Below are 17,838 nucleotides of genomic sequence, written 5' to 3' on the forward strand. Positions count from 1 at the left end.
GGGATGCCGAGCGCGTTGTTGTTTTCCTCCCTTTTACATCTACTACAGGGACTTTGACCGGCCTCATTGCCGTGACCGTATAGGTACTCCAGCCGACCCTTGTTATTGTGACCGTCGAGATGAGCTTCGGCCGGCGCTTGTGCCGTGGCCTTGTGAAATACAGGTGTTGCTCCGGCCGGCCTTGTTGCCACGACTGTCGAGATGTGCTTTGGTTGTTTTGGCGGTCGCCGTTTTTGTTGATTTGAGATGAGCTCCGGCTGGCCTTGTTGCCACGACCATCGAGATGTGCTTTGTTTTTTTTTTGTGGCTGTCGATTCTTTTGATTTGAGGTGAGCCACGGCGAGCCTTATTGCCGCGATCATCGAGAAGTGCTTTGTTTGATTTGGTGCCCGTCGGATCTTTTGATATGTGCTTGTGTTATGGTCGGCGTTTGTGCCATGACCATCGAGAGGTTCTCTGGCTAGCGCTTGTGCCATGACCGTTGCAGGGGTGCTTTGATCGTGCCGACATTGGGCTGTGCTTCTAGTTTGCGGCCGTGCATGCCCATGTCAGTGAGGCCACTTCTAGTTTGGCTGGGAGGTATTATTTTCGACGTGTGTTGTTTCTATCGTATGTTCTAGCCGTGTGCTTTTGCCATGGGGATGCACTAGTCAGGATGATTTATCGCGCACCGGCTGGGAGTCGGAGTGCCACCAATTATCGGCATGGTGTCTGAGAGCCTTCGGCGTGTGTGTGTGCTTGCAGTCGCCTTTGTGTGTGCATGTTGCTAGTAGCTCGGTTGTACCGATGTGTTCTGCTCATACCCGACTACATGTCCCTATCGTCGTGTGCCGTCATGCTGTTTAGGATGGGCACTGATGCCTGTCTATGACTGTGCCATTGTAGCGCTGGGCTCCAGTCTTGTGCCGTTGTAGTCCAGGCTCCAGTCATATGTCGATGAGATTTTAGGCTCCAATCACATGATGACTTGATCGGGGCGAATGTTCGCTCTCTTCTTCCCTGTCTGGTTGCCTTTGAGCTGGTCGGCCCCGTGTTGACCGCCATTGAGCTTCGTCGTGGTATGTTGCCTGACATGCTGGCGCCATTTGTGCGGGTCCTGTGTGGTGGGTACTTATGTCTAATGCCCCACCCCTCTATTGTCGACTGATCCTAGGCAGATTGATTTTGCTTCTATTGCTTAATGTGAGGGTGAACTAATGGCAGTGCTTGCCCTGTGCTGCTTATGGCTCATTGATGGATCAATGGGGCTTTCTTTTACTTTGTGGCTGGTAGCCTATGAGGATGTTGTCCCATTCATTGATTTGGTCTTGACTGGTATCTTCTGAGGTGCCATTGTCGGATGACCCTGCTCTTGGGCGGTTGGGAGTGTTGAGCTGGTCATTGGTTTTATTGCCCTTCTGTTATCGTTCTCCTTTGGTTAATACTGATCGGAGATAAGTGTTTGGTCATACTTGAGCTGGTTATGATCATTTTGAAGAACTTGATGTCTGTTGCTACTCTCCTGATATTGAGTTGGCTATGTGGGTGGCTTCCTAAATCATATATACCGTCCTTCTACTCTGATGTCAAGGATTGCACTATGCTACTTCCCTGTTGTTGGTTTTGATACATGTGTTTGTGCCCTAGCACTGTTGGCTCTGATATGCCCCTACAGGATGAGGGAGCACTGGTTCTAATCTATGATCATGCCTCTTCTGTTGCCTAATGTGATACTGATTTCTTTGTGGCTTGGTGTATTAGTGATCACCCTTAGCATGTGTGGTTTTTCGCCTTTGTGGCATTAGCCTTTGTGGCTTGTTGCCTTTTGGATGGCCAATGAGGATGAATTTGAGGCCCAAGGGGGTTTAGTGTGGCTAAGACGATCGCTGGGCTCTCGGATAATGTCAGTTGTAGCTATACGAGACGTCGTGCCCCTAACCTTTCTCTCCTGTCTTACACTATTCTGAGGTTGTTTAGCCGATGATGACCCGGGATACATAAATAGTCTATAAAGCTCATGCGAGACTATCATCCCGTCTTTTGGTTTATTGCTAATGCTTACCTTGCTTTTTCTGTGTTGAATGTAACTACAGCTTTGCAGACTCAGAGATGACCTCAATAGAATGACCGCCAGCTCAGCTTAATCGGAGGTAGCTCGAGAGACGGACGTAATTAACCAGAGGTTTCATGAGGCCACAGGAACCAGGACGAAGCAGTTGCTAAAAGCTTTATTCAGATAGCATGTGCGTATGTACGAAGCATGTGTTGTATTCAAGAAACTATACTTTATAATTTCAATAATGAATGAATAAAGTTTAATGTTTCTACTACATTATGTCTCCTATCTCCTTCGTATACTTTGTGTATATTGGCACGTCCGTAATTGTTCTTTTAGAGTTATACAATACACTTCTAACGCGAGTTTTGAATCCGCGAAATAGCTATTGTACATATGCTACAGTGATCTACATAGAGGCCTATTCAACTCCTCACGGAACGCTGTTCCCCTCTGATTTTACTGGTGTGAAGTCAAAAGATTTAGATCCCACCGCCCCTAGCTGAACGCCATCGACCCGCTGCCGCCACCGCACCACCCTTCCCCACCGCCACTGTACCGCCCCTTCCTGTCGCGCCACTGCTCCTGTGCGCGCCGCTGCTCCTGTGCAGCCGCACCGCCGTGGCCTGCCACACCGCCGCGTTGTGCCCCTGCAGCACCACCGCACAGCCGCCGCTGCCTCCCCCTGGCTGTACCCTGCCACGCCGCCGCCGTTCTGGTGTGCCACTGTTGCTCGGCCACATGTGGTCCACGTCCGTAGCCCGGCTACCCGTCGCCGCTGCCGTCAACCACCGACTGGCTGTCGCGCCGTGCCGCCTGGCCGCCCGCCACATGCGCCGTAACGTGCGGCAGTGCTGGCCACCTCCCGCTGCTGCTAGCCGGCAATGAGCAAGGTGGAGGAGAAGGCTCGAGGAGGAGCTCGTGATCGAGTCCCTCGATCGTTTTGAGCCAGTGGGCTCACCGGTGTTTGTGTTTCGGTGGTGTTCTGCGCAGTGCATGTGTGTGCGTGTTCCGTGCAGTGTGGTGGTGACTGTGCTTTGAAGCGTGGCGTAGTGCGTGCTGTGGTGTATGGTGCTGGCCGCAGCCACGTCCTCCGACACAAGATAGTCGAGCAGATCAAATGGGAGTTTTCGACTATGAAGCTAATCAAGCATCCTAATGTCGTCCAGTTGCATGAGCTTATGGCTAGCAAATCAAAGATACACATGGTTCTCGATTTTGTTGATGGAGGTGTCAATTCTACTACTAGGAGACTAGGAGAAAATGAGGACAAGGATATGGATCAATATCTCCTGGTTCTGGAGTCGTGCTAATTGGTTAGTTCTTACTACACTTTCTTCTCTGTCTGTATCATTTGTGGATGACCAAAAAAAGTTGCCCTGTAAGAACACCTGCAGTACAATTAAAGGTTGCCTAGAAGACGCTCTCGAGCTGATTGTAGAATCTCACATCAGGCAAACCGATGTAGCTAGCAATGTTAGGAAAAAGTAAAGAGCATGGATAATTACTGGAGGAATTTATTAGATACCTATAGTACAGTAATGCTAGTGGTGTTATTTCAGATTAATTATGAGCCAAAAGTGATCAAAAGAACACATCAAGGGCGTAACACCTGATATTGACCACTCTAGTGAGGGTTACTCATTGCTGTCAATCATGTAGATGAAATTTATAGATTGGCTTCCACTGATAATTTGAGGTGAACTATTCGGGGCCTCGAGGTGCATTCTCATGAAGATGGTTAGATGGATGTGGAAGCAAGGTGGAGGTACCTCTTAAACGAGCTTTCTCCACCGTCATCGGTAAAAAGCAAGTAACTAGGGGTGTGACTAGTATTATGTTTAAATTTCGGGCGTGCATACTACAATAGTTTAGCATGCACATCTATATTTAGCAAAAGTTGGTCTGAACACATACATCTATTTTCCATTTTTGGATAATTAATATCCAGTTTAGAGCTTAAGGATATGGTTAAATTCCATACGTGCATGCTAGCAAGCACGTCCGTATTTAGTAAAAGTTGGTCTGAACACATGCATCCATTTTCTATTTTTGGATAATTAATATCCAATGTTTAGAGCTCAATTTTTTTTATCTCACGATCATTGTCTGACAAAAATCAAGCACAATCTTGATGAAAATTCATCTATTCTTTCCTTTACACTCCTACTATATAAACAAATTTATCAAAATATATAAGCGAAATTGTATGATCTAAAAAGCAAAAATAGAACCGTATGAAGGTAAATCTTACTCATGTGTTCCATACAAAGAAGAGGACAACTGTGAACACACGAAAAATAGAATTTCAACAAATATAAATGTATATATTTTCTAAACCGTGTATCTAATCTCTAATCCGTTTGTACGGTTGTAGTCCTTACATTTTTATCAACAAAATGAGATCCATCTTGGTTATATTTTGATGTAATTTTTTGGATAGACACAAATTACCTACATCAGAATTGAAAAATTGCTAGACTAATCCAACTAAAATACTTAAGTGGTTTTCTAAAATTGCCTATATAAGAACATTAAAAAAAACATTCACTTATGTAACTCAGTTATTCACCCTGTTTCAATGCATGTCCGTTCATACTCTCTTCACAACATCCATATCAGCACTTCATTTTATCAACCATCAGTCGAATAAGCAAGTTTTTTTGTAAAGTAATGAGCAAGTTTTCGAAAAATCGTAAGAAAATTATAATGCACTCAGAAGCACTTTTTATATAGCATGATTTTTGTGTTCGATGTGAACAAAAAAGGGGAAATGGGTTCATCTGTTCAAAGTGAGTGGTCACAGTAGCGGTGGAGCTTGCACGGAAGGGGCACAAAAGGCTCAAAAGCACGGTGGTGGCGGCAGCCGAGCCGGCTCGAAATTGAGCCGGATCAGTTTCTTTTTTTAGCTCCTGGAACCACCTTCATTGCCAGTTGTACAACCGGAAATGAAAGGGGTGTAACTTTCACTGCCCCTTACGTACTGTCAGTTCCAAAACAGGCAGTGAAAACCAGTTTGGAACCGGCAGTTCAGGGGTGTTGTAGTAGTGCCCGCTATTGCTGGACACTTCCACCAACCGTGGCCGGTGGTGAAATCTCCACCTCGCCTCGCCGCGCCACCCACCTCCCTCCATTGCAGCTACCTCCACCCCACCCTCCAGTAACCACTTCGAGTGCTCACCCCTGTCACCGACCCCTCCCACCAGCGTTCCTCCGCCACCGCAACTGGGGACACCTCTGTCGAGTCAGTCGCTGTCTGCAGCCATGCCTCCAGAGCCCGCTGGCCAGATGAGCCTTCCCGGAATCCCTAACCCTTATCCTAATCCCCATCCAAACCCAAACCCTAATCCTCAACTTCTTCTCCGGCTCCGACCGATAGCCTCTCCGACAGCATCATGACAAGGTCATGTGTTGCTACCCGTTCCCGACGCACGTGCCTCAGATAGTAATCCTGCAGTTAACCCTTTTTCTTTCACTAGCTAGATAAAAACTTCCTTACAAAAAGCTAGATCAAAAACAAATAAGAATCCTTAAAAAGGAACCGTTAGAAACTTTGGTCTCCAACAGCAGTGGGAAAGGAGCTTAGCACATTTGTTTGACTGACGAGCATACTTAGCATAAAACAAATTGTCACCAAAGATTGCTCGAGAAGACTGAGGGTGAAGGTAGGTGTGTCAAAGATGTGCACGACGGATGATCCTCCCTCCGGATAACAATGAGCTGTATGTCTAGTTGGATGATAAGGATGGTTGTGGTGGAGATGTCAAGCCAATATGGTCCAGAGCGTGCGTGAGGCCTCCACACGCACTCCCTAAGAAGACCTCCGAAACATGGCTGTCAGGCACGCAGCCACATGTGACTTTGCTTGGATCTTCATTGCGTGCTGTCACAACCACATACTATCTTGCAATCTTATCTCCTTCTCCATATGTAATGAATGGAAGAGAGGATGTGGGTCATGATCAGGCGTGTGGTTGCCACACGACTATGGAGGCAAAGAGCGACTGAAATATGCAAGGTTGGCTACTGACTTGATTGCATGTTGCATTATCCTTTTTTATATCATGTAATCAGCAAACACAATTGTCACAGTGTCAATGTTTCGTGGATAAAATCACACAACTAGTTTTGAACTGCAAAACAATCAATTATATTATCCCGTGAAAATTTTACGTGCCCATTGCTACGAACATGTATTTAATTAATCGGTGATACAGAAATAGATGCATCTGAGCCGTAGCTCGGATGGCAATGACAGGGGCGCAAGGAGTGCTCGTCCAAGCCAGCCGCGGTTCGAGTGCTGACGCTCGCGCGGTAAGCACGGGATTTTTCCCAATTTTCGGCGGGCTCGCACGGAGCGGTTTGTTCGACCCTACCTCTAATGAAAGCCGTGAAAATGGGTCCCACTGTTAAAAAAAATATAGAAATAGACGTCGATGTGTTGTTGATAAATTTGGGTTATAAAAGATCTTGACACTAATCATCATATTCATATGGTGTGGCTAAGTTGTGCACGAGCCTATTATTCAAGCTTATTCAAATGCTAATTGATTAACTAGAATTCAAATCTTGCAAATTGAATAAAAGACAACCAAAAGCACAATCACGAGATCTTGCCCTGCATTTTCTTTGACAGCCCTCTGCCGCCCCATCACCTCCACCAAGCCAGCTGCCGCATGCAACCATCCCTCTAGAGACCGCCGGCCAGAGGAGCCCTCCCGGAATCCCTAGCCCTAATCCTCATCTTCTTCTCCGGCTCCGACCGACGGCTGCTCCGACAGCGTCGTGACAAGGTCGTGCGTTGCTACCCGTTCCTAACGCACGCACGTCAGATAGGAATCCCACAGTTAACTCTTTTGCTTTCACTAGCTAGATAAAAACTTCCTTAAAAAAGCTAGATAAAAAGCAAATACGAATCCTTAAAAAAGAACAATTTGAAACTTTGGTCTCTAACAACAGTGGGAAAGGATCTTAGCACATTTGTTTGACTGACGAGCATATTCAGAATGAAATAAATTGTCACCAGAGATTGCTCGAGAAGACTGAGGATTAAGGTAGACGTGTCAAAGATGAGCAGGACGGACGATCCTCCCTCCGGATTACGATGTGCACCTCAGGTCTGCACGAGGACGAGCTGTATGTCTAGGTGAATTATAAGAACGGTTGTGGCGGAGATGTCAAGCCAATACGGTCAAGAGCATGCGTGAGGCCTCCACACGCACTCCCTAAGAAGACCTCCAAAACTTGGCTATCAGGCACGCAGCCGCATGTGACTTTGCTTGGGTCTTCATTGCGTGCTGTCACAACCATATGTACTCCTACTATCTTGCAATCTTATCTCCTTCTCCATATGTAACGAATGGAAGAGAGGTAGGTCGTGGTCAGGCGTGTGGTTGCCACACGACGATGGAGGCAAAGAGGGTAGTGAAATATGCAAGATTGGCTACAAACTAGATGGCATGTTGCATTATCCATTTTTTTTTTTATCATGTAATCAGGGGACACGATTGTCAGCATGTCAGTGTACCATCGCACTAGGTTCAAACTGTAAAACAATGGACTATATTATCCGTAAAATTTTTGTAACTTAACCAGTGATTAAAAAATAGACATCGAGGTGTTGCTGATAAATTTGGGTTATAAATGACCTTAATACTAATCATCATATTCATATGTTGTGGCCAAGTTGTACATGACCCTATTCAAGGATAGTTAGTTGTACATGAGCCTATTCAAAATGTTAAGGGTGTGATTGATTGTCCATATGTATTATTACTCGTATGAACCGTATATTCAGGCTAAGGGGAAGCAAACTGAGTAGAGTCATGTTTGTTGAAAAAAATAGTATTTTGTTGGTTGTATCTGTCTGTACAGATTGGGCTGAGTTTATATTTGGTTGACTAAATCTGAGGTCGTATGAACGGATGCAAGAATTGAGATTCTGATTGGTTGCTCGCTTACCTCCTGAGTCAAATTGTGGGCGTACATTTGCATCCACCGAACTAGGCTAAGACAGTCTACGTAGACAACTAAACACGCTCCTCTGAGATTATACGTATCCGCTGAGCCAGATCCATTCATGAGGGCAATTAATCACCCCCTAATTGATTAGTTGGAATTCAAATTTGGAAAATGAATAAAAGACAACCAAAAGCACAATAACCAGATCGGCAGATCTTGCCCTGCGTTTTTCTTTGACAATTTAATTTTTTGCCAAGAAGAAAGATGGCTATTTCCCTGATTGACGGATTTAATCTAGATTCAAAGAAAACGATTTCTCTAACATAACTACACTAAATAACATCATCACTGACACATAAAACTCGTTTAAAATTAAACCACGTATCAACAGCCACGTCACCTGCTTTACTCACGGATCTCCTTCCGGATGGAAGGGAGGGAACCACACACGCGACATAAAATATCCCCCGTCCGTGCGCTCACCCGCCACGAGCCCTCCACACGCACCCCGCCTTCCTCGCGATCTGGACCGCCCACGTGGCTCCAATCCGTGCGGCCCACGCGCGTATATCTATCCCTTTCGTCTTCCTCCACCCAGCCCCAGAAAACACGCGGAGCGCCCCCCCCACACATCTTCGACGGTTCGAGATGATGCTTAGGGTTTCGCCTTCTCCGGCCGCCGCCCAGCTCGCTGGTGCGGGCCTGGCCCCTGCTTCCGTGAGGGTGGCGTTGGCGCCGCGCGGCCTGCGGTCCGCTGGGACGGCGTGCGGGGCGGCGGGGAAGGGGAAGGAGGTGCTCAGCGGAGTCGTCTTCCAGCCCTTCGAGGAGATCAAGGGGGAGCTCTCTCTCGTGCCCCAGAGCCCCAACCAGTCTCTCGCGCGCCACAAGTTCGTCGACGACTGCGAGGCCGCCATCAACGAGCAGATCAAGTCAGTGCTCTGCTCGCTCATCCTCCTTCTGTAACGCCTTTGGATTTCATGTGCGGATTTAGTTCTCGAGTTGTTTGGATTTTGGCGAGTATCTGGGTATTCTGGGGTCTGATATCTGTGAATGGATGGTTCTTTCTCTCCCGTAATTTCCTTTCTACCGTTGTGTGCGGGTGTTAATTGCTCACAATTCCCCCCCAAGTTTACAACATGTGCACCGATGGTATAAAATTCCAATTGAAATGGATGCAAATTGGGACAAAAGACTTCATTATTTGCCTAATTTTTATGTTAGGACTCGACCATTCTAATCATGTATGGATTTTTTTTTTTTTTGACGAAATATGGAATTGGTTTTGTATGTGAATCCCACATCTGAAACAAATGTCATAAATCTGACTCTGGATGCCCAAACCTTATCTTTGCAGTGTGGAGTTCAATGCCTCCTATGCGTACCACTCCCTCTTCGCCTATTTCGACCGTGATAATGTAGCTCTCAAGGGCTTTGCCAAGTAAGCAACGTTCACAGAACTTCAATTAGCCATCTGTAAATAAATCATGGCCCAATCTCTGTAAGGATGTTCTTGTGCACATATGTTTCTCCAGGTTCTTTAAGGAATCAAGTGATGAGGAGAGGGATCACGCTGAAAAACTCATGAAGTACCAGGTATTACTTCCCTTGCCCCGCTAGTTGATGTGATTATTTGGTCCGTACCATTGCACTGCAGTTCTGAATTACTGATGCTTCGTGTGTCACTGTGCCATCAGAACAAACGTGGAGGGAGGGTGAGGCTTCAATCAATTGTGACGCCCATAACAGAGTTTGATCACCCTGAGAAAGGAGATGCTTTGTACGGTAAGTTGCTTTCTGGTTCCAGGTGTTTTCACAATATGTTTGCATGAGTGCATGTGCTGCTTTACTCATCTGAAAATTAATGTCCCCGAGGAGGCTACGTGTTGTGCTAGATCAGGGAAAGCAACAAAAGTTAACTGCACTCATTAGTGCAAAAGGAAATTTATTCTACAACGAGTCTAGTTGTATGAGTTGGAATTTTCAGTATAAAGATTGATAGTGATTGCAAAGTTAGAATTTTTGTAGAATAGAAGTCAGCTATTTTTAGTAAATGTTTAGGTGTGTATCAAACTGGTAGGAACTTATACTGGCCTTTTACTCATTTGTGATGTATTTGGAATCTTTTATTTAAGACACTAATATTTCAATCTTTGCCTTTGTCTTCTTCTTTTTTGCGATTTTCTTTTGGCGAATAATCTGCGCCTTTGTCTGATTTCAGCGATGGAGCTGGCTCTGGCTCTTGAAAAGCTGGTTAATGAGAAGCTGCACAACCTGCATAGTGTAAGTTGCTCTCTGCTGTCTTACATGCTTACGTACAGAGAAATATTGTGTGCTTAAGGAGTATTTAAAATTTGTTAGAAGTTGATTAGTTTATTGGAACCAATATATCTTATTCACCTATACTATACACAGCTTCTAATGGGTTTTCATCCATAATTAACAGGTGGCGACTAGGTGCAATGATCCTCAGCTGACTGACTTCATCGAGGGTGAATTTCTTCAGGAGCAGGTAAATCCACCAAACATTTTTTTTTCTTCACAGTAGAAGAACGACTATGCACCATTTTTTAAAACAATTGGTTGTGCTTTGCCTAAGACCTGAAGTAATTCTTGGCTGAAAATTTGTATTTCCTTGTGTAAGGTTGATGCCATCAAGAAGATCTCAGAGTACGTCGCCCAGCTGAGAAGAGTGGGCAAGGGGCATGGTTAGTTTGTCACCTAAGGCACTTTGACCTGCTGTATCTTTTTGTCTGCGGGTACTGTGGGTTCTTGTTGCTGACATGATTTGTGTGCAGGAGTGTGGCACTTTGATCAGATGCTGCTTGAGGAAGAGGCCTGAAGGAAGGATAGACCGTGGAGTAGGGGGACGCTGTTCAAGGAAAGATGTGCGAAGAGATTAAATTGAGGAGCAGCGGGCGGGCATCAATCAAGCACTGGGTGTTTATTTTCAGAGGGTTTCTCAATCAGTTTAGGGTAGTAGTCAGTACGGTGTTTCATAGATCACGCGATGTCCTCCTATTAAGATAGAAAAGCAGCAGAACATCTGATGTTATTGCTACTGTATGGTGTGCTTGCATGTTGTTGGAGACGTTGCTACCCCTTTTGGGATGGGATTATTCGAAATAAAACAAGGGGCGATATATTCTGGTTTAGATGCTAACCGAACTCAGCTGATTTTCCGCCTTGTGTATGTCATCTTGTTGCGAGCACCAAGAGATGATCATTTTCATTGCTTGTGCTAAGGTCCAGGGGTGGATTTGCCACTGGGCAATTGAGGCCATGGCATAGGTCGTGGTTTAGCTGTAGTGGCACAGCTACTATTTAGGCCATAGTTTAAGTTGTGGTCTAGCTGTACTTCTGAAGAAGTTCACCGAGTGGCCCTAGCTGTTGGGTCAGCTCATCTTCACCCTTAGAATTTCGAGCTTTTTATTTTTATATTTTCTAACTTAAAATATTAAATAAATAGATGCTAGTGGAAAGATTTGCAAAATAGAAACCTATCACTCTCTCATAGGACAGTTAATCTCTTACTGAATTCTGAGTACTGAATTCTGAGAGAACGACAAACAGTCTAACTCTAGCAGCTGTCAGCGCGGCCATCACTGTTCATGACTCCTATTTCCTCTCTTATATGCTCTATTCAAAGCAGTAGTTTTTTGTTGCTCTAAAAATCCTAGAATTTTTTGTACATGTTTCATAATTCATGCGCAACCTATTTTAATTAGATTCATCCAAAAAGCTTATGTAAAATTTAAATTAAAATTCTTAAAAAAAACTACTTTTATAATTTCTAATAATTGTTAGGGTCTCAAATAAATTTTCTAAAATCTGAAAACATTCACTAATATTCTTCTTATATGATTGACTAATTTTAAAAATTATTTTCAGCCCTAAGTTATATGGTGAAAAAGTGAGTTTCTTTGTTATACTCTATTTCTATGTATTTTATTATTTCATGTGATATTTTTCTTTTAATTCAATTTGAATTCAAATAAAATTAAAATATATACAAAATTTAGCCATTGGAAATATATTCATTGTAAATATTATTTATGTATAGGATGGAAATATTTTTTATTATAGGATTGAAATAATTTTACAAAATTTCATGTGATATTTTTTCACCATATAACCTATAGCTGAAAATAATTTTAGAAATTAGTTTATCATATAAGAAGAATATTAGTAAATTTTTTTAGATTTTTAAAATTTTATTTGAGACACTAGCAATTGTTAGAAGTTATAAAAGTAGTATATTTTGAAGGATTTTAGTTTAAATTCTACGTAGGCTTTTTGGATGAATCCAATTAAAATAGGTTGCAAATAAATTATAAAATACGTACAAAAGTTCAATGATTTTAGAACAACAGAAGACTACTGTTTTAAACAGAGAAGATGCTAGAGTAATTTTGACGAGTACTGTTCATCTAAGTAGATGACCGTCAATAGACATCTTTTAAAGGCGGTAAGAGCCCATAAACGTTTTTTACAAGAATCTATTTATTTAATATTCTAAGTTAGAAAATGTAAAAGAACTCTAGAATTTCTGGTTCGTGGCCTGCAGGTTGTGCGGGGCGCGTGGCTACGGGCTGAGGCCGGAGTGTGTTGTAATTTTGTTCAAACTAGTTACGTACCCGTGCGCTGCAACGGGAGTCGAATATTATCATACTACAATATTTATTATCATTGGCTTAACGAGCCCCATGACATTTAGAAATTTAGATGTAGAACTTCTATAAACAATTATGATTGAGTCAACCTTAGATAGAAATCAATGAATAACATTAATTGAAAATGTAGATGTATATTTTCATATACACTGGGCGAGAAGGGTTTCTATATTGATATACAAAAGATCAAAGAAAATTCTAAGTAAGCTCGAATCGAATAATGAATACATACTCAGTCAAGTAAGAAAGATGGAGGCTTCAAAAGATCCATATGCTGAGGTGTCTTCAGGTCCTTCACTCTGGACAACCGGGGAAGCTTGCGAGAAGGCAATACTATTTACCTATATGTAACCATCATCTAAACTGTAAATCATCATGCCTACATGTGATATGCGATGAAACAATATCCCCGTGTATACTTGACAAATGCTACATCTCGGATCCATTTATGTTGAAAAATGTATGGGGTGGAATGCAAGTATTTGACCATCCTAAGGCTTCGAATGATCTCATCCTCATGCAACCCTGTACTTACATATCCAATTCGGTACTCAAGATCAAGCAGTTCCTGTCCAATGAAATAGTAAGTGATGATAACCTTGCAAACTTTCTATTTTTAGGGTACATGATATGCAGCTGGGGTACCTCATATGTCATGTTATCGACATCAAGGTGCCAATCCTGATACTGATCATACATACCCATCCTTCCCAATAATACCCTTGTTCGAAACATCATCATATGCACATCGTAAATAAGAAGTTTTGAAAACTGAAAGGAGAAATAATGAGTTCATACTCTTTGGAGAAAGCACATCCTTACTAAATACATCAACAAAGTACATCGGGATCTCCCTTAAAAAGACTCCGGGATCTAAATCGCACACAGATGCCTGAGAATGATGAACTTGGAGTCATCAATGGCCAGGTGTCAATCTCTAGTATAGAACAAGTATATAGTGCTAAGGAAACAGTACCATTAACCCATTTCCCTGAAGAACTGAGAACTTTAATCGGTAACTTCAACACTCCAAATCTACCACCAAATGGCGCATTTCACTAACAAGCATGTCAGTTCACACTACTTAATACCTTTGTTTTAGAGCTACTTAATACCTACTATAGAACCAACTTGAACAGAAAACCAAAATTTAAATCGCTGCTCAGGCATATTCTTCATTGCCCCTGGTTTGTTCTAAAAAGCACGGTAAGACCATCATTTCGGCAACGTTGTAGTTAACTGAAAGAATCAGCAACATGGTTGTTCAGTTCAGCACAATGATTCAGCACTTATGCATGTACGCAGAAAAGGAAGGGAACTCTTCATCTACACTCAAATGCCCTCTTGACCACCTAACTTATCTATTCCTGAGCCATGTTCCACTATCACCTGCTCTCATGTGCCCTCCTCATATCTGTTGCAGTGTCCTGAATAAACAAGAGTACATTTTTTCGAAGGGATTAAACTTGAGTGCATGACTACCAAGTAGACAACATGTGTACCACACACTCCCCAAGCTGCAACCTCTTAGATATTGAATGTCTAACCGAAAGACACAATTTCAAAAGGATGATATTCATGTGACATGCTCAACTAACAAATGAGCCAAATTGACACACACCGTTAGTTACCTAAGAAAATATTCCCTGTCGAGGGGGCCTTATGCATGGCCAACCTTTCTAAGAGCAACGCTCTAACTACAATATCACATTGTAAATTCGTAATTTTTATAGCTTCACTGGTAAAAAGGTCCATACGCAAGTACATGACACAATGGGCAGAACTGAACAGATGCTGCATAATTGCACTGTACCTCTTCCTGAAGCCATGTGTGAGAGCGCCGACGCCCATTCACATGTCGGTTGCGGCCAAAAGGTATATGGTCGGCATCAATGAACGACATTTCATGGTGTGTGGGTGAATTCATGGGAGATGAGGACATGTGCTCCGCATGGTGACCCGCCTAGCCGGAGCTGCGCCAGGCCTTTGTCACCGAGCAATCAGTGGTCAATTCAGCAGCACAAGATAGAAATTTACTTGCATTTCTGAAGAAAACTACTCCAAATGCTTGATTTACAGTGACACAACAATGATTTGGGAACATATGAAATGTATCAAACATGACTAAATTTGACCACGCTAAGCCTCTAAATCCAGCAAAATATGGACACTAAATCCAAGGGAAACAAGAAGCAACGGGTACCTCTCTGTTCGACCTCTCTGCCTGGGCGCAGCAGCGCGTACCCACCATCAGCTGGTGTGGCCCCACCATGCAGTCCACCGACGAAACACCGGCCGGAGTAGAAGAAGGTAGCACGAAAGGCACCAGCTCGTCGGTGACGACTACACTGGGCACCAACGCAGCCAAAGCTACCTCGACGGCCACGATGATGCTGCTGGCCAGAGCTAAACTCGGCAAACCCCTGCAAAATAAATTGGACCGGAGCTAGATCGACGGCCATGGCCACTTGGCCTACCGGAGCTAAACTCAGCGAGCATCGATAAAAGAAATAGGAGAAAGAGCGGAGGGGATCACAGATGCACGTCGACACCACTTACAAGCGAAGGCGATGGAACTGTGCGCCTTTGACGGCAAAAGAGGCGATGACGGTGGGCGACAGTGGTGGAAACGACGGTGGTGACGCGGATGCGAAATCCCGACGACGGACTCGTCGAGGTTGAGATGCCCGGGGCGGCAACCGCCATGGTCGCCGGAATCCGAGACCACGAGGCAACCCTTGCTCGCGGCGGCGGCGGCGGCGTTGCTTGCTTGGCCACCCTGCCCTCATCGACCTGCACACACTCGCCATCAACCCTGGCACGGGCGAGGCTGTGCATGAAGGAGTGTGTCAAGCTCAGCCTCCACGACATCCTGCACGACCACCCGATGAAGGACAACACAGCTGATGACGATCTGTGACCGACCCTCCCAAATCGAACTCCTTTCTTCGGATCCATCTCATCCATGCCCGGATCGAGTTCCAGTCTGTAGGATCGAGCTCTCCCAGGTGCTAGGCGGGGCATCTCCGAACAGGGACACGCAGGAGAATGAGGCAACTTCAGAGAATGGGGACACAGTGGTGGCGGCGGTGGCGTTGGAGGAGGAGAAGTAGCCCGCGGCGAAGGGCACGGGGTAGGGCAACGCACCAGGGTTGGGGGTGCCCAGCGCAGGCATGGGAGAGAAGATGCGCAGTTGCAAAGGGGACGGAGGTGACGGGTGTGCTGGCCGCGGCGACGTCTTTTCCATGCCGGCTGCGCTCGTGCGGCAGGGGATCGGGGCCGGTGACGCGCAGATCTAAAGGGACGGAGGGAGATGAGGTTCGGGAGAATGGAATAAGATCAGGGCATGGGGAGGGGAGGGGAGCGGTCGACACGGACGAGCGGGCGAGCCCGAGCGGACGGCGATTCTTCGTGCAGGCGAGCATCCGTGATCGAACGAGCGATCTGCGTCCGGTCGTCCGACTACACTGACCCACCTGTCGGCGCCGAGTGGATGCGGGGATGCAGGCGAACGAAGGGACAGACGAAGGCGTGCGATCGAACGGGTGAGGAGCGTCTGTTCGACCGAGTGTGGCTGACGAAACATGGATTAGAGATTTTTTTAAGTAGGAGAGAAGCGGGGCATCTCCGAACAGGGACACACAGGAGAATGAGGCAACTTCGGAGAACGGGGACACAGTGGTGGCGGCGGTGGCGTTGGAGGAGGAGGAGAAGTAGCCCGCGGCGAAGGACACGGGGTAGGGCAACGCACCAGGGTTGGGGGTGTCCAGCGCGGGCATGGGAGAGAAGATGCGCAGTTGCAAGGGGGACGGAGGTGACGGGTGTGCTGGCCGCGGCGACGTCTTTTCCATGCCGGCTGCGCTCGTGCGGCAGGGGATCGGGGCCGGCGACGCGCAGATCTAAAGGGACGGAGGGAGGTGAGGTTCGGGAGAATGGAATAAGATCAGGGCACGGGGAGGGGAGGGGAGCGGTCGACACGGACGAGCGGGCGAGCCCGAGCGGAGGGCGATTCTTCGTGCAGGCGAGCATCCGCGATCGAACGAGTGATCTGCGTCCGGTCGTCCGACTACACTGACCCACCTGTCGGCACCGAGTGGATGCGGGGATGCAGGCGAACGAAGGGACGGACGAAGGCGTGCGATCGGACGGGTGAGGAGCGTCTGTTCGACCGACTGTGGCTGACGAAACATGGATTAGAGATTTTTTTAAGTAGGAGAGATTTTGAGTTAAACTTTTCTCAAAAGCAAATGAGCCTTCCCGTGAGCCTCGTGCCTGGTGTCCTGTGGCCTGCTCCCGCGCGCACGTGGGCCTCATGCGGCCACGGCCTGCTCTGCCCGCGGCCTGCTTCTCCACGCGTGTTTTTGTCGCTTTACTGCCGGGGCGCGGCGCGCGTTCCGCTCCTGGCGTGCGCCGATTGAAAGCTCCAGATCCTCCACATTAATCTTTAGACAAGACACGTTAGAGAAAGAAAGAAATTTTTTTAAAAAGTAAAACATCGGATCATCAATTCGGCGGAGTCTAATTATCATTGACAACAATAATTATTGGATTAAACATGTTTAGATCCTCCACATTAATCTTTAGACAAGACACGTTAGAAAAAGAAAAAAAATCTTTAAAAAAGTAAAACATCTTATTATATATTGGATTAAACATGTTTCTAAATTACCCACCTTTATCATTATACAAAAATTAACCCAATGTACCCTTATTATATATTTCTAAACTACCCACCTCTACTATTTGACACTATGTATTGGTCTCAAACCGAGATAATTAGATTTCTAATTGCACCGTACTGAATCATAATTTCAGATCATAGAAGCAACAAAATTAGTCTGATGCAATGATTGATCGGATCAGTGAATCAACTCATGAAAAGATTTAGGAAGCCAAAGGGAAGTAATCACATGAGTTAATTAGATGTATGTTTACTTGCATGCCCGCGAAAAGTTGTTCTACTTGAATTGAAGAGAGACAAAATTCAGTTACGTTTGGGGATCAGATGGTGAGAAAGATATCTTAAAGCCTTATTTGACAGATGTGGAAGACAACCTAAGAGAGAATCAAACCATATTGGGATGGAGTTTTTCATATCGTCAGCACCCCGTTCTTTATTGCTAGCCCTCCAAAGCAGAGTGTTCAATCGTTTAAGAGCAAAAGGAGGCTACC

The 17,838-nt window shown here is 45.3% G+C and overlaps 2 protein-coding genes across 5 annotated transcripts; one reads left to right on the top strand and one right to left on the bottom strand.

The window, feature by feature from the left end:
- Positions 1-8,577: 8,577 nt before the first annotated feature.
- Positions 8,578-11,148, top strand: LOC133906211 (ferritin-1, chloroplastic). Its single transcript, XM_062348033.1, has 8 exons — positions 8,578-8,925; positions 9,351-9,434; positions 9,529-9,589; positions 9,691-9,778; positions 10,215-10,276; positions 10,440-10,505; positions 10,638-10,701; positions 10,792-11,148. The coding sequence occupies exons 1-8, from the start codon at positions 8,645-8,647 to the stop codon at positions 10,833-10,835; spliced, it is 750 nt and encodes a 249-aa protein (XP_062204017.1). The 5' UTR covers positions 8,578-8,644; the 3' UTR covers positions 10,836-11,148.
- Positions 11,149-12,761: 1,613 nt separating this feature from the next.
- Positions 12,762-15,984, bottom strand: LOC133906095 (uncharacterized). Of its 4 annotated transcripts, XR_009907733.1 has the most exons (5): positions 15,226-15,984; positions 14,870-15,139; positions 14,480-14,650; positions 13,312-13,437; positions 12,762-13,234 (listed from the first exon to the last, which is right to left on the bottom strand). XR_009907733.1 is itself a non-coding variant. In XM_062347879.1 (4 exons), the coding sequence occupies exons 1-3, from the start codon at positions 15,688-15,690 to the stop codon at positions 14,571-14,573; spliced, it is 765 nt and encodes a 254-aa protein (XP_062203863.1). In that variant the 5' UTR covers positions 15,691-15,984; the 3' UTR covers positions 13,885-14,093; positions 14,480-14,570. The 4 variants fall into 4 exon arrangements, 1 of the variants encoding a protein (XP_062203863.1); XR_009907732.1 differs by having other exon boundaries at positions 14,883-15,727; XR_009907731.1 differs by having other exon boundaries at positions 14,870-15,725.
- Positions 15,985-17,838: the final 1,854 nt, after the last annotated feature.

Source organism: Phragmites australis, chromosome 23 (genome assembly GCF_958298935.1).
Source record: "Phragmites australis chromosome 23, lpPhrAust1.1, whole genome shotgun sequence".
Lineage (NCBI taxonomy): Eukaryota > Viridiplantae > Streptophyta > Magnoliopsida > Poales > Poaceae > Phragmites > Phragmites australis.